Raw genomic sequence first — 17590 nt, 5'->3', positions numbered from 1 at the left:
AATCCCGTTTGAGCTTCTTCTTTTGGTTTGAAGAGAACTCATCCGGAATGATTCTACACACAAGAAAATTTGCAAGATCTGCGAACCATGGCACATCTTTCATTTAAATAGCCAAGAGTTTCTCATCGGGGAATGAGTCATTGATTTCAAGGCATCATGCGGCCTCCCCTCCTCTTCCAAACGAGACAAGTGGTCTGCCACTTAGTTTTCACTCCCTTTTCTATCTTGGATGTCAATATCAAACTCTTGCACCAAAATCACCTATCTCATCAACCGAGCTTTGGATTCCTTCTTGCTCATAAGATACCGAAGCGTTGCATGATCTATGTGGACAATGACTTTTGCACCCATCAAGTACGAGTGGGACTTCTCAATTGCAAACACAATGGCAAGGAGCTCTTTCTCTGTAACGGTATAATTGACTTGGGCACTATTCATGGTCTTACTAGCATAGTAGACCGGATGAATAATTTTGTTGATAAATTGCCCCAAAACAGTCCCAACCGCTATGTCACTTGCATCACACATGTGTTCAAAAGGGACACTCCAATTTGGAGCGATGATGATGTGAGCAGTTGTCAACTTGAACTACAACAATTCAATAGCTCTCATGCAATCATCATTGAAGTAGAACTTAGCATCCTTCTCAAGAAGCTTGCACAACGGATTCACCACCTTAGAGAAATCTTTGATGAAGCATCAGTAAAAACCCACGCGGCTTAAGAAACTCCGTACACCCGTCACCGAAGTTGGAGGTAGAAATTTAGAAATCACCTCAATCTTTGCCTCCACAACTTCAATTCCATTCTTTGAGATTTTATGGTCAAGGACAATGCTTTCCTCGACCATGAAATGACATTTCTCCTAATTAAGTACCAAATTTGTTTCTTCACATCTAGCCAACACTTTATCCAAATTTGCAAGACAAACATCAAAAGAATCTCCAACCACCGAGAAGTCATCCATAAAAACTTCAAGGTAGTCATCCACAACACACCTCAATAAGAGATATAATACGGTCGTATGCAATAATAATTACCCAACTATGAGCCGGGTCGAATCCACTTGGAGTTATAAGGGGTGTCAGGAGTATATATTTGAAGCAAGTGAATGGACTACCTAAAATTACACTTCCATAACAGAGTTTTGATTTCTACTTCTGTTATTATTCTAATGATAGCAAGCTAAGGTAAATAGACTAGAGATGAATTTTTTTGATGTTTTACCAAATAGTTTAAAGGCCTAGGGATGTGACCATAACCTATGTGTTTGCCTAATGGGATAAAGACGTTAACACGTATTTTGTTGATTGGGGTGTATTATAGCTCTCAACTCTACGTTACCCACTCAATACCTCTCGGTCAAAGAGTGATTTTTCCCAATTTAGCTTTCTCAAGTCCAAATGGGTATCAAGCAAAATAGTTGATATGAGCTCAAGTCGAGTTCTTACTATCTCTAATTTGAACCCTTTAATTAGGCTAACCAATCTCTCAAATAATCCAATTCCTTATTAGCCAAGTTATCCTAGACTAGGTCCCTCTTTATCAAGTAGAGACTAAGTCAAATAGGCATGAATCAATATTTGCAACTATTAATTCTAAATTTGAAGCATGAACTAAGCTAAATAATCAATACACAATCATAAACAAGCATTAAATTAAATATCCATAAGGTTTTCACACTAGGGTTGGGTCACAACCCTAGTAAAAATCTAGCTGCACATAATGAGAATTGAAGAAAATAAAGAAGAAAAGATAATTAAACTCATAATGAAAGATTAAAATCATGAAATCTAATGTTTAAACACTAAAATAATGTCAAACTTCCTAAAATAGTAAAAAGAAACGGCTACATCAACTTTTAATATTCAAACTTGACCTAATTTGTGAAACTCGTTTATTTATACTGGGCCAAAAATTGCGGACAAAAATGCCTCTCGGGAGGTTCTGCGGTCGCACAATTCCATGTGCGGTCCGTAGATTTCTTCAGCTGGCAGGAAGGTGAGTTTTTGCAGCCGTACATTTTTGGGTTGCGGTTGTAAAGCAACTTTTGTGCCGCACAATTCTTGTGCGGTCTGCACTTCACAAAGGCATCGGGACTTGGTATTTTTTTGCATATTCTCTGAACTTTGAATCTTTGTCAGTAAAAGCCCAGTTCTGTGGCCGCACAATTCATGTGCGGTCCGCACATTGCTGAAAATCCTGTTGGGTTCTGCTGCTTGGTTTGCGGCCGCAGATGGAATTCTACGATCCGCAATTTCTTCTGCGGCCGTAGAATTCCTTCTGCGGACCGCACATCTTTGCTTCTGCGCCCTTTATTTCCTTGTGCTTCGAAATACTCCTTTTTTAGTCGGATTTCATCATGCGAGACCAAACTTCCAGCATTCCTGCAATTTATACAATTTCGTTAGTTTCGGGAACACAATTCAATAATTTCGAACTAAAACAAAAGCTAAAATATGCTAATAATTAGTCAAAACCCCCACTTATCAACTCCCATAAACTTAAGTCTTTGCTTGTCCTCAAGCAAATAAATTAGTTCCCATCTCCAAAATTTAAAGGTCATTTCAGCGAGTCAAAGGTGAGTCATTCACACATCAGTTGGGACCAACAATTACCCACACTACTCATGAATTATCAACAAAGTGACAAGTTAAGCATTCATGCAAATATAGTTCTACTGTGACATTTGAGCTTTAAGAATTGACTTTACTCATCAAGGACTCTTGCTCTATCATGTAGGCCATGGTGGACTCTAAACTCTTTCTCCTCTACTTTTCATTTGCCAAGCTCGCTTAAGAAATTTAGCACTCAATCCAAATATTTATGAAAGGTTCACTCATCTCTCTCAAGAGAGTGTCACAAGTACGACGTCAAGTACCATAGGCTTGCCCCTCATGTAGATCGCCAATAATGTAAGCTCACTCGGTTTGAAATCAAGTAGGACTTCTTTCGGGATATAATGAAGGTTTTTGGGTTAGGGTAGGATATCATATGGGTAAGTGGTTACACCTTTCCTTAAGCACTCCATCTTTCATTTTTTGGCTCACACTTTGCAAATTCTTAGAGGCACTTTCTTTTCATTGGGGACTAAAGAGACTTAGCATCACTCTTTCTTAATCATTTCATTCTTTTTCTCCCTTTTTGATTTCTCCATGTTTGGGATCATTACCTTTTTTTTTTAAATCCATTCCACCCTTTCACTTATTCACTTTTTGCATTGTTCTTTTTTGTTCTTTTCTTTTCTTGCCTTCTCTTCTCATAGAGATTATTTCTTTTATCTTTTTGTGCCTTGATTCCTTTTTCAAGTTCCTTCGCACGGTTACTTGGACTAGCAACAATTCATCTCATCCCTCGCGTAACCATATTGTAAAAGAGGACGGAGTCGAGGTCCCACAACAACCACATTCAAGTTTAAAGATCACTATGGTCTAACTAAATCACTCGATGATTTCCAAAGTCAACACAAGAGTCACAAAGTCACTACTAGAGTTATTTTTTTCAAAAACCTTGTCTCTAACCATAAGCACGTAGTTAAGTGTGTTAGTGCCAATTGAAGTATGGTTGACTCTTAGAGCATGAATTAATTAGGTATTTTATTCATTACTACTAATATTATTACCTAAACACAAAAACGGACTCATTTCCTTAAGAAGGTTGTCACACCATCCATCGTTGGGACGAGTCATCCGGTTCACACAATAACTACCTTTGAAAAGAATCGTGGCATTAAGAAAAACAAAGGCTTATTATCTACTAAAACATAAAAAGAAGCTACTAAACAAAACAAGAGCTAATACGCTACTAAAACATAAAAAGAAGCTAATAAGCAAAAACAAAAATAAAGAAGCTAATGAGCAAAACTACTAAAGGTAGAATGAATATATATAGTAAGAGAGAGTGAAGATATATACACACAAATAAGAAAAGAGAGAATATCATCAAATTATTACAAGCCAAATATATCAAAGTACAAAATGTGTCAAATAAACTCCATCCCCCCCACTCCCCAATAAAAGTAAGCATTATCCCCGATGCTTAGCAAAATAAGAGTAAAAGAGGGAAGAGTGAAGAAAACTCCTTATGGCTCCTTGCACATCTCTGTGTCCCCAGCAATGTCATCTCCCTCAAGATCAGCCAACTGAATCTCATCATCCTCAACTCTAGGTGTGGCTGGGTTGACGAACATCTGACGCACTGCCTCAGTAGTGTCGACAACAAGGTCTGGCTCTTCAGACTGGCCAGCTGGTGCGGTCGTACATCGACCGTTTCTCTGACAGGCTAAAACTATAGAGAGTTGGTATTTTCAATATCTCATTTGTGCGGTACGCAAGCTAATTGTGCGGCCGCATTGCTCTTTTGCTACAGCACCCCATAATTGTGCGGTCTGCATAAATCAACTACGGTCCGTAATTCTTAGAGCACTTAACCAAAATTTTGGTCCACAATTCCTGTAAGTCACACTCAGCCGTGTAGCACACTTCAAATCAAGTTAGAACAAAAATAACGCCTAACTACAAAAGAAAAGAAAACAAAAGGAAAAGAAACATGGGTTGCCTCCCAAGAAGCACCTGATTTAACGTTGCAACACGACGCAGAATACCATCAATTGAAATGAATGACTGCCACGACGTGACTATCTCCAACCTTTCCCAAATAGTGCTTCACTCGGTAACCATTGACTCGGAATACTTTACTGTTTTTGTCCTTCAAGTCTAATGCACCAAAAGATGTTACACCCACAATTTCAAAAGGACCACTCCATTTAGACTTTAGCTTCCGGGAAACATCCTCAACCTTGAATTAAATAATAATACAAGATCGCTCACTTTGAACTCTTTGTTCCAAATGTATTTGTCATGAATATATTTCATCTTTTCTTTATACAAGGACGAACTTGCATAAGCATGGTGCCGGAACTCATCCAATTCATTCAAATATGCAACCCTCAAGTTAGCGGCTACATCTCAATCAAGATTCAACTTCTTTAGAGCTCACATAGCCTTGTGCTCTAGTTCCACCGGAAGATGACAAGCTTTGTCGAATACCAACCGGTATGGCGACATTCCGATAGGTGTTTTGTAAGCCGTCCGATAAGCCCATAATGCAACATCAAGCTTCTTGGACCAATCTATCTGATTAGCATTCACCGTTTTGGACAAGATACTCTTTATCTTCCGATTGGAGACTTCCACTTGCCCACTAGCTTGTGGGTGATAAGGAGTCGTAACTTTGTGAGTAACACCATACTTGAAGAGAACTCATCCGGAATGATTCCACACATAAGAAAATTTGCTAGATCCGCAAACCATGGCACCTCTTTCATTGAAATAGCCAAGAGTTGCTCATCGGGGAATGAGTCATTGATTTCAAGGCTATCATGCGGCCTCCCCTCCTCCTCCAAATGAGACAAGTGGTCCGCCACTTGGTTTTCACTCCCTTTTTTTATCTTAGATGTCAATATCAAACTCTTATAACAAAAGAAATCATCTCATCAACCGAGCTTTGCAGTCCTTCTTGCTCATAAGATACCGAAGCGCCGCATGATCCGTATGGACAATAACTTTTCTACCCATCAAGTACGGGCAAAACTTCTCAATTGCAAACACAATGGCAAGGAGCTCTTTCTCCGTAACGGTATAGTTAACTTGGGCACTATTCATAGTCTTACTAGCATAGTAGACCGGATAAAAATTTTGTTAATGCGTTGCCCCAAAACAGCCCCAACTGCTACGTCACTTGCATCACACATGAGTTCAAAAGGGACACTCCAATTTGGAGCGGTGATGATGGGCGTAATTGTCAACTTGAACTTCAACAATTCAAAAGCTCTCATGCAATCATGATTGAAGTTGAACTTATCATCCTTCTCAAGAAGCTTGCACAACGGATTCACCACCTTAGAGAAATCTTTAATGAAGCGCCGATAAAAACCCGCGTGGCCTAAGAAACTCCGTACACCCTTCACCAAAGTTAGAGGTGAAAGTTTAGAAATCACCTAAATCTTTGCCTAGTCAACTTCAATTCCATTCTTTGAGATTTTGTGGCCAAGGACAATGCCTTCCTCGACCATGAAATGACATTTCTCCCAATTAAGCACCAAGTTTGTTTCTTCACATCTAGCTAACACTTTATCCAAATTTGCAAGACAAACATCAAAAGAATCTCTAACAACCGAGAATTCATCCATAAAAACTTCAAGGTAGTCCTCCACAATACACATCAATTAGAGATATGATACAGTCATATGCAACTATGAGTCGGGTCGAATCCACTGAGAGTTATAAGGGATGTGAGAAGTAGATATTTGAAACAAGCGAATGGACTACCTAAAATTGCACTTCCACAACAGAGTTTTGATTTCTACTTCTACTATTACTCTAATGATAGCAAACAAAGGTAAATAGACTAGAGATGAATGTTTTTGATGTTTTACCAAATAGTTTAAAGGCCTAGGGATGTGACCATAACATAGGTGTTTGCCTAATGGGATAAAGATGTTAATACTTATTTTGTTGATTGGGGTGTATTATAGCTCTCAACTCTACATTACCCACTGAATACCTCTCGGTCAAAGAGTGATTTTACCCAATTTGGCTTTCTCAAGTCCAAATAGGTATCAAGCAAAATAGTTTATATGAGCTCAAGTCGGGATCTTACTAACTCTAGTTGGAATACTTTAATTAGGCTAATCAATCTCTCAATTAATTCAATTCCTTATTAGCCAAGTTATCCTAGACTAGGTCCTTCATTCTCAAGTAGAGACTAAGTCAAATAGGCATGAATCAATATTTGCAACCATTAATTCTAAAATTGAAGCATGAGCTAAGCTAAATAATCCCTAATCATAAACAAGCATTAAATTAAATACCCATAAGGTTTATACACTACGGGTGGGTCACAACCCTAGTAAAATTCTAGCTGTTCATAATGGAAATTGAAGAAAATAAAGAAGAAAAGATAATTAAACTCGTAATGAAAGATTAAAATCATGAAAATTAATGTTTAAACACTAAAATAATGTCAAACTTCCTAAAGTAGTAAAATGAAACGGCTGCAACAACTTTTAATGTTCAAACTTGGCCTAAATATGTGAAACTCGTCTATTTATACTGGGCCAAAAATTACGGATAAAAATGCCCCTCGGGAGGTTCTGCGGCCGCACAATTGCATGTGCGGTCCGCAGATTTCTTCAGCTGGCAGGAAGGTGAGTTTTTGCAGTCGCACATTTTTGGATTGCGGCTGCGAAGCAACTTCTGTGGCTGCACAATTCTTGTGCGGTCCGCACTTCACAAAGGCATTAGGACTTGGTCTTTTTTTTTGCATATTCTCTGAACTTTGAATCTTTGTCAGTGAAAGCCCAGTTCTGCGGCCGCACAATTCATGTGAGGTCCGCACATTGCAAAAACTCTTGTTGGGTTCTGTTGCTTGGCTTGCGGCCGTAGATGGAATTCTGCGGTCCGCAATTTCTTCTGTGGACCGCACGCACATCTTTGCTTTTGCGCCCTTTATTGCCTTGTGCCTTGGAACACTCTTTTTTAGTCGGATTTCATCATGGGAGACCAAATTTCCAGCATTCCTGGAATTTTCACAATTTCATTAGTTTCGGGAACACAATTCAACACTTTCGGACTAGAACAAAAGCTAAAAGGTGCTAATAAGCAGTCAAAATCCCCACTTATCATTCGTGATGAACAAAATAAACTTCTACCAAAAATACTCTACGCGTTCGCGGCATAGTCCTCGTGAACACGATGCACAACAGCTCCAACCTTACGCGATCGCTTCAGCTACTTTCACGAACATGAAGACATTCTCCCTAGTCCCCAGCTTCTCTTCTCAACTCAATGCGAATACGAGCATAAAGACGTGAATGCGATGCCCATGCCTCACAAAGGTACGCGAACGTGATAGAACAATCGCGAACTCGAAGAATTAAAAAGGCCAGCTCTCATAATATACTACGCGATCGCGACCCAATCTTCGCGGTCGCGGATAAAGCCTGAAACACCAGAATTCAGCACTGCCAAAGAACATGGAAATGGTCCGAAACACGTTCGCAACTTACCCTAACCCCTCGGGACCCCGTCCAAATATACCAATAAGTCCCATAACATAACACGGACATACTCGAGGCTTCAAATCACGCATAACAACATCGAAACGACGAAGCGCACCTCAAATCAAATATAATGAACTTTGAATCTTTCAATTTTCAAAACTCATGCCGAAACATATCAAATCAACCCGCAATGAACTCAAAATTTGCACACAAGTTTCAAATAACATAACGAAGCTATTCCCATTTCCGGAATCACAATCCGAACCCGATATCATCAAAGTCAACTCTTGGTCAAACTTATCAACATTTCAAATCCTAAAATTTCCAACTTTCGCCAATTAGCGCTGAAACCTTCTAGAAATATCCAAATGCAAATTCGGGCATTCCCCCAAGTCCAAATACCATCCGGACCTAACGAAATTATCAAAACTCCGAACCGAGTTCAAATACTAAAAAGTCAAACTTGGTCAATTCTTCCAACTTAAAGCTTCAAACATGAAATTCATTCTTCCAAACTAATTCTGAAACACCTGAAAACCAAAACCGGAGATACACACAAGTCGTAATACATCATACGGAGCTACTCATGCCCTCAAACCACCGAGCGAAGTGCAAATGCTCAAAATGACTGGTCGGGTTGTTACAGGTTAGGTGTCATCACGACTAGTTGGATTTTGGGTCGTGACACCTCTATTAGTAGATTATGATTTTAGTGCTTTTAATATTTGACTAATTGTATTTAACCTTCAATTAAATGAAATGTAAGTTTTTGGTCCCTTTATGAGTTTAAGTAGGAAATAGTGTGTTACACTCTCCTTCAATTAAATGAAGCAAGAAACATGCAGAAAAAACTTTGCAACTGGGGTTTTTGATTTAGTGATAAGAGTGTAACGCTTAATGCGTGAGTTAAACAGATTCATGAATTCAAATCCTATCACAAACAAAAGCTTGATAATTTGCAGAAAAGGGGAGAGAGGAGGGCCTATTATCTACCGAATTTCGAACCGTGTGTCACTAGCCCTCAGGTATTTCTCGGCTATCAAATAAATTACTAATCCTTAAAACTACTGTCAGTAAGGAACTGTTTTCCTATTACTCACTCAGTACTCTTCAATGAAGATAGACGACTAATGGGATCGACAAATACAAAACACAATATACTTAGAGCAAACCAGAGATCAGTGAATCAATATCAAGAAAAGTAGCTTAACTGCTCACATATACAAACAATAAGTGGAAGATTAAGTATATCCTTTCTAGGGAATAAACTTGGTATAGTCACAACAGTATATTTGCAGTTATTACTGTCTTCTTCCATTCCTCAAATAATCCATTCTAATTGCCCAAAGCTGCTCCCCAACAATCTTCATATCGGGGCGATCTTTTCGTGTAGGTGCTGCACACTGGATAGCTAAACCAAACATTTTCACTAGTATCTCCCCGTTCACGGATTCCTTCAATTGAGGGTCCAACATTTCCAACACGCATCCTTCATTGTATTTCCTAAAAGCCTGCATATACATGTTATATTTGTACCCGATAAGTTAATATATGGATTAGTTTCTGTTGTTATTTGAAAAACTATATGTTTTCGTTATCTAAGTACTGGAGAAAGCAGCACACACAGTGAACACAATCAGCAGATCGAACAGAAATAATGCTAATCCTGCTATTAATTAACTTTTAACATAGACAATTGGATGACCCTTCGGGTTTGCCCAGTTGGTTTGGAAGACGGTCATCCATACGGATGACCTGGGATCAAATCCCCCTCAATGCCTTCTGGGTTGAGCCTGTCGCACATGGCTTGCCTAGTGCGGCTTACATCCCGTGTGTGGTTTGCAGGCTATTACACAGGGAGAGGTTTACCCGGTGCGCACCAAGTGTAGCGGCTGCGGGTTTCCCTCTTTAACCAAAAAAAAAAACATAGACGATTGGACTCAAAGGCAGAGCCATGATTTGAAGCTTATGGGTTCGGAATTCGAGTTATTGGGTTCTAAATTATTAATTTGTACATAACTAATGAATATTTTAAGACAACCACAAGCTACTGGGTCTGGCCGAACCCGTAAAAGAAGCTCTAGCTCTGCCCTTGCTATTGCTAGAGCCAATAATCCAAGATTTACCCAAATTTAAAAGGAAAAAAATGAGTAAAGAGCTTACCCATCTAAGTGTCACCCTCTGATCAGGAGGTCTTTTAAGCTCCACAGGACGACGACCCGTTAAAACTTCTAATAACAACACCCCAAATGAGTAGACATCACTTTTTGGCGTGAGCTGATACGTTTTCATGTACTCAGGGTCAAGGTAACCAACAGTGCCTTTCACTTTGGTTGAAACGTGTGTTTTATCGGAGTCCGAGTCTCCAAGCCGTGCAAATCCAAAATCTGCAACTTTGCCACGCATGCTCTCTGTCAGGAGAATATTTGATGACTTGACATCTCTATGGATAATTTGCTTCTCTGCGGCAAACCAAAATAGGGTTGCGTCAAATCCAATGATCACGGCAGATCAAAATAGACGAAGGACCGAAACTAATACATCACTAACTCTGATCCTAACATAGAATCCTGGTTTACAAGAATGGATAATGGAAACTTGAACCTCAACACAGGAGTTGCCGCATAAATTATAGGGCAAAATATAAAATTGGCTGGTCAGCGAAAACTAATTGCATTCGCTAACCAAAAAGTGTATAAAATATATATATTTTGTGTATAATATACACATACGAAAAATATACATTTTGTCCGCTATTATTTTTAGGAGCGGCTAAAAATATACATCTATAAGTTATATATGGCTCAAAAGCTAAGGAAATAGCAAGATCTACACTAAAAGAATCTACCATGTCAATGTATCTAACAACAGTTAGCCTTAAAATTCCAATGGAGATTTGATCTTTTCTCTTTTCTTCATCTTTGTGTATTGATCACGTAAAGGAGTTTCAAGCACCGATAAACCATTGCTAACTAAGAAAAGAGAATAACTAGCGATGGACAGTAACATACCAGCATATAGATGGAGGTAAGTTAGGCCATGAGCAATATCAATTGCAATCTCAAGTCGCTGATTGAAATCTAAGATTTTTCCACGTCCACCTGCCAAAAGAAGAATAAAAAATTATTGCTCTCCACATTTTTAACCATAATGGAAGTTGTGATCAGCGCACCAAGTTTATAAATGGTATACCATCTAGATGTTCTCTTAGTGTACCATTAGGCACATACTCCGTAATGATGAGGCGTTCATTTCCCCTATCAACATAACCAAGAAGCCTAACTAGGTTACGGTGCTCAATTTTTGCCAAAAGCTCAACTTCACTTCTAAATTCATTGCTCAAAGAATCAAAATGTTCCTGCAAAATGTTCAGATATTAGAATTTCTCTCACAGATAAAATCAGATATATATAGCTAAAAATAAAAGGAACAAGAAAGAAAAGCCAATCTTTCATTCCTACACGTCAGAGTTCAAGAAATAAACTACATGAAAAGATAGCTAGAACCCAACCTATCAACCATGAGTAACCCCGACTACAATTTATGTGGTTTTTGTTTGTGGACTTCTTAATTTCACTTGCAAAAAATATTTTTGAATTTGGGGTTTATTTGAATTTTTTATTTGGGAAAAAGAAAATTTCTAGTTCATGTTTTGAAAAGTTGTGGTTGGAAGTGTATTTCAAGCGAAGTTTTTCAAATCTAAGATGTCCACTTGCAACTCTTCAATTTCCAAAAAAATCTTTTCAAAAAACTAAAACTACTCAGATTTCAGCATCCACAAGCGTTTTTCCAATTTCAACATCAACTTCAAATGTCGTCCAAACGGCTCATAATGTCACATTCAGGTTGAATATATACATGAATCATCAGTGCTTCCACTTCCGCCAACAAGGTCACGTCCTCTGCACCCCCAACCCAAACCACTCCAAAAAGAAAAGATTAAAAAGGGGAGAAAATGGAGAGCAAGAGAAGGAAAATACTTCTCAAAAAACCCTTCTAACTCAAATTTTCAACATCTCATCTAATTCCATAGACAATTGGTTCTCAACATGAGGAAGCAAAGTACACTGTAGAGAAGCAGCCAGCTAACTGCCCCCTTCCCCTCAGCCATTCTTTGCTGCACGGATAAGGTTTTGGTTTGAATGGCCATTTTGGACAGGTTATAGTAAGTCCCTTTCTCAAAATTCGATCTCCTTCCCTTTGTCCCAAAATCAGAGTTCATGTCTCAGTTCCTAAGTTAACTTGCACATGTGTCACAACCTAGTGTGTCTATTGTTCTCCTTTTGCAACTTAGATCTTTCTTCTGAATAAGCTATGTAAATTTGTCCGAACTAACTTTATCCTGCCTTTCCTCCTCTCACACGGAAAAAAAAAATCGAAAAGGGTACAGCAATTACTAGGTTAGTTCAGAATTTCAGAAGCTATGCCTTCTACAATAATATTAGTCCAATCAAAAGACACAATCATAGATAAAAACTAGCGACATAACTTCAAATGTGTGAGTTCTTTGCCTAAAACAGAGGAAGTCAAATAAGAAAACAGAGAAAGCATAAAAGTCAAATAAGCAAATTATCTTCAGAAAACCTAAATCATGAACTACTTTGTTGTGAAAGAATTATTCTATGACCAACAAGATTCTTCACATTAGAGAAACTATCTTATGTTTGTAATCTAGTAGGTGATAAATAGCACTTAACCTAGTAATTGAGCTTGAAACTAAAACCATGAATTGTTGTCCCACTTCTGATTTCTAAACTGGTAATTATCATCGTAGAAGGTGCATTATGGTCCAACATTCTGCTTACTTAAGCAACTCTCCTTTCCGTGGAAAAGATCTGTCTTTATGCCCCCTAGGGTTAACTGAATTGGCAAAGGTTGAGGGACTTGTGGCTTAGGTTGGCGCAAACTACCTCTGGTATTTAAGTAGAGAAATATGCGATTGGTAGGGGGGCATCATCCCCGAGTTACGAAGGCTGTGGTTGGCCCAAAAGGGTTGGCTCTGGATGGATTTCTCGGTCATCAAGAAAACAAAAAGAGCTGTCTTTTTACTCCCTTAAACGCATGCGTCGGTATTCGAATCTCTTCGTCATTGTTTTATTTATACTTGCGCAGTTTCAAATGACTAGATAAGAAAACACCCTCAGAATTTATGAAGGTAAATTGCAGAAAGGAAACGAATATGAGACGTTTCCTGATTAAGAAGTGCATATGCTGAGAGGCTTTCACTGAACTTAAAGATGCAAGTAAATTCTATTAACTCACTCCCTTAAATTGTAGAGATCAGTCAAAGGGAAGTAGGAAATTTATTTTGCCTTTTCATGCTGTATAAGTTAATGCAACTTCGACATATAGTGAATAGCTTCCTTTTTCACGGTTTTTCTGACAAATCATCAAATTATCGTGACATATACAAGATTTGCAGATTCAAGATCAGGTGACTAAATGGTATCTTACCTTCTTTGCGCGTTTAATGGCAACTACTTGACCATCCGGTAGTTGAGCTTTGTATACCGTTCCAAACCCTCCCTCTCCAATTTTTTGGGACGGAGAGAAATTTTGGGTAGCTCTGAGAGCCTGATTCACGTTGAGGTGAATGGAGCCAATTCTATTGAGTTTCGGAGACATGCTAAATCTAGAGGGACTAGGCGGCACTCGAAGTGGACTAGCTGGCACTCGTAGCGGACTGCCTGGTGCCTTTTCAGGAACAAAATTCATCTCCATGGAGGAAGCAGAGTCCACTGCAAAGGTAATGCAATTTCTTTATGAACAACCACCAAAACCAACAAAGCAGCAATTATCAGTAGTGGCGGAGCCTGGGTTTACATTAAGGGGATTCAAAATATAAAAAATAAATACATGAAAAAATCAAGGGGATTCAACATATACCATATATACATAAAAGATAATTTTGACCTAGTAAAATAGTGTAATTCCCCGGAAAAGGGGGTTCAAATGAACCCCTTTCCGCCTCCCTAGCTCCGCCTGTATCAGCGCTCCAGCAGAGCTTCCAAAATTGATTATAAGTAAAATAGTGTAAATAGATTATACATAAAAGATAATTTTGACCTAGTAAAATAGTGTAATTCCCCGGAAAAGGGGGTTCAAATGAACCCCTTTCCGCCTCCCTAGCTCCGCCTGTATCAGCGCTCCAGCAGAGCTTCCAAAATTGATTATAAGTAGATAGAAAAAAATTAATGTCATTGGAAATTTTCATCCGACAGTACTTAAAGTAAACTTATCTTCAGAAGAATGAAAACAGCTATAAACTGAATATGGAATTATTGAACATTGAAAAGGTTAACTCACTTGAATTAGGATCCTTTACAAGAGCAGATTGATCCGTTTCCTTCTTCCTTGCACGAAAACAAGGGCAAATTAAGCCGCAGCAAAGAATAAAAAAAACTGGTATCGCCATGACCAACTTTTGGGGGGTTACTGAAAAATCATCAGCACGTTTTTCCTTAGGCTTCCGTGCTGCTGTATCATCAAAATTGTGTTCGCTGGATTCTTGTCTGACCACCTTTTGTAGAAATTTTCTTCCCGACTTGAAATGTAACTCATCTGCAAGATGGTTTGGACTCTACTATATCACTATAGAAAATTATAAACCGCGATATCCAATAGAAGCAATTAGGAAAAATACATAGAAATTAAATGGTTTCTAATGAAGAACATCTCAGAAGGATTTGTTGGAAAGACATTTGAAAACAATATTGTAGCATATACGAGTGCATACCAATTGATAAGTCCAATCCACAATATTGAAACCCAAAATTTTGGATAAGGCAATGTTCTGCACGATCAAATTTGAGGGTGTCGCAGAATAAAAGTTTATCTACTAATATGCCGTTCACGTAAAATACTTGGCGATTTAGATCATCTGAATAGTCGACACGGTAAATTCCACAAGCTTCTTCATGTCCCAACAGCGGAGAAGCAAGAATTAGTGGGAACTGCACCAGCAATAGTATACACAGCACAAGTACAGCCATTTTCAGCAAAAAATGACATAATCACCCCACTTCATAAAACCAAAATACAACGGACCCATTGCAAATTCTTTAGCAGCCACAAGCAACAATATACAAGCCTCTTTTCCAGGTCAAGTCAACAATATCAGGAATTCAGATAAGCATTGATCAGGCAGGATCAAATTCCGCAATCAAAGTGACGAAAGTCAACTTTTTTTTTTCTAAGTTCCAATTGGACTAAAGTGGAAACTACCTCAAAAACCAAAATAACTTAACAGTCCAGATGCTTTCAGACTTTTTCAGCTAAACAACAGGAAATCCAGATTCAATAATCAACTCACTTCAAAATTCCAACAATAATCCAGCTGTGTCAATTAGAAATTGAAAGCCTCAGAACTCAAAAACCAAGACTTTCCAAAGTTTCAGATTGGAATCTCTATTTCTCTTTGTATTACCAAATCAAGAAATGAACCTGAAATAAGACAGCTAACTCCAAGAGATAATTCTTCTATACAGACAGCAGAGAAGAAGATTCAATCACATACCCAATTCACCAATCACTTAAATAGTACAAACCAGATCAATAAAACCTCAAAAACCCAAATACCCAATTCACAAAAAGCTTGAATCTTTACAATATGGGCATAAAGGGAATTAAAACTTTATCTTACCCTCTTCACCAAACAACCCAAATAGACAGATCAGATCAAGAAATCCTCAAAAACCTAAACACCCTCCAGTTTTTTTCACAAAAATGGTAAGTAATTAACTTTGTCCACCCACTTAACCAAACAACCAAATTAAATAAACACTGATTAATTACTCTGCAGTTGAAGTACTAAGAGAAACAAACCTGAAAGACAGGCGGCTAAGGTACTTGTGGAAATATAGAGAAGTACTAAAAGATTAGATCTTTTTTAGTAATTTATTCCAAAAGAAAAATCAAAATAAAGACCAATATTTGGTTTGGCAAAGAAGCAGAGAAGGTGAGGGCTAGTGAGGTCAAATATGGGCTGTCACTACGTAATATATGAAGTCAATGCATGCGTATGCATTCAGACGGCTAACTGCTGGGAATTGTTGACCGTTAGAGACGCTCTCTTCTTGGATTTGTTTTTGTCCCTTTCTTTCTTTACGTTACCTCTAAATACAAGTTACCCAAACATGGTCTTTCTTCTCCTTCTCTCTCTGTTTCTTTTGTTTAATGGCTTTAAATTATATATATGGATAATGTAACAGTAGGGGTATCAAATGGACGGGTAGGGTCAGATATATTACATGGTGCTTTCCTGAGATCTCTTAGAAGGGTGATGTAAGGCTAAGCAACCGATGTCCATGCGGTTACTATCCGCCAACTGATGTCCCCTCCGTACGCTAGACGAGACTGTCAGTGGCGTACAGGAAAAATGATGTCAAGAGCAATTGAGAGAATAGAAAAGAGAATGAGAATGAAAGAAAGTTTGATTGCATTAATGAAAGTTATTTCAGAAAGGCAACACGGTGTCGAGGGAGAGACATCAATATAGATAATTGTTTGCTTGGTTGAAAGTTTGACCACTCAATCCCCCTAATAATGCTTTAAAAAAATAAATCAAAGTTACAGGACTGAATAACTAAGCTAAAGAATCATAATAAAAAATACAGAAAGTAAAACTATTTTATATTTACAACAAAAAAGGCTTAGATTCCTACAAGGTAGAAGCAGGTCTGTTGGCGGCAACCTTGTCTTTAGCATTAGGGTTTGTGCACGCGGCGCTGGCCGCAGGGCATGGGTCGATTGCGCTGACAACGTGAGCGTGCTGGGGTCCATGGTGTTAGGTGTTGTGAGGCTTGCCATGACACCATGGGGCGCGTCCAGTCATGGAGCGTGGCTGGAAAGCCGCCCATGACATTCTTCCCCACTTGTGTTGGCGACGTCCTCGGCGCCTTACTTGCAAGATAATCATTGATCAGTCTCTTATAGGCTTTGCGATTTGTTTCCCTCTCCCAAGTATTCTCCTACAGCCCTGCCATTTCACCAAGAACTCTTGGTGATCTTTTCTTGAAGCGTGAATCACTCGAACATAGAGAATAGCTTCAGTACGCTTTTTCCCGATTAAATTAGCGCCTCGAATACTGGGTATTGTGAGTTGGCTCTACGAAGGATCCTCCATGTCTTCCCGAAAAGGTAAGGCTGACATGGATGACTAGATGAATCTTCCACCAGGATGGGGTATCCACTTGGTATGCAACTTTTTCAATGTGTATCTCAATGGACAAGGGTCCAATGTACTTTTGCAATAGGCGAGGGTCATGGACCCCTGCAACAAGTATCGCTTTGGGATTTTCACCATCACTTTGTCTCCTACTTGGTATTCAAAAAAGCGATGATTTTGATCAATATGCTTTTTCATACACTTTTTTGCTTTCACCAGATAGCTCTGCACTATCTCCAAATTTTACTTCCATTATTTCGAGAAGTTAGTGGCTCGAGGAGATTTCGACATGTTTGGGACATTCATAGTGTATGGGAGTACGGTTGATGTCCGGTAACAATTTCAAAAGTGTTTCTGTTTGTA

General features: G+C 38.7%; 1 protein-coding gene across 3 annotated transcripts; it reads right to left on the bottom strand.

Annotated features, from left to right (window-relative positions):
* Nucleotides 1–9205: 9205 nt before the first annotated feature.
* LOC107776824 (calmodulin-binding receptor-like cytoplasmic kinase 3) lies at nt 9206–16227 on the bottom strand. Of its 3 annotated transcripts, XM_016596752.2 has the most exons (8): nt 15886–16227; nt 14798–15014; nt 14368–14622; nt 13516–13799; nt 11254–11419; nt 11073–11162; nt 10225–10523; nt 9206–9572 (listed from the first exon to the last, which is right to left on the bottom strand). In XM_016596752.2, the coding sequence occupies exons 3-8, from the start codon at nt 14474–14476 to the stop codon at nt 9363–9365; spliced, it is 1158 nt and encodes a 385-aa protein (XP_016452238.1). In that variant the 5' UTR covers nt 14477–14622; nt 14798–15014; nt 15886–16227; the 3' UTR covers nt 9206–9362. The 3 variants fall into 3 exon arrangements, with proteins under 3 accessions (XP_016452238.1, XP_016452239.1, XP_016452237.1); XM_016596753.2 differs by lacking the exon at nt 14798–15014; XM_016596751.2 differs by having other exon boundaries at nt 14798–16150.
* Nucleotides 16228–17590: the final 1363 nt, after the last annotated feature.

This window comes from Nicotiana tabacum, chromosome 9 (genome assembly GCF_000715075.1).
Source record: "Nicotiana tabacum cultivar K326 chromosome 9, ASM71507v2, whole genome shotgun sequence".
NCBI classification, from domain to species: domain Eukaryota; kingdom Viridiplantae; phylum Streptophyta; class Magnoliopsida; order Solanales; family Solanaceae; genus Nicotiana; species Nicotiana tabacum.
This window is presented reverse-complemented; position numbering and strand designations above follow the sequence as displayed.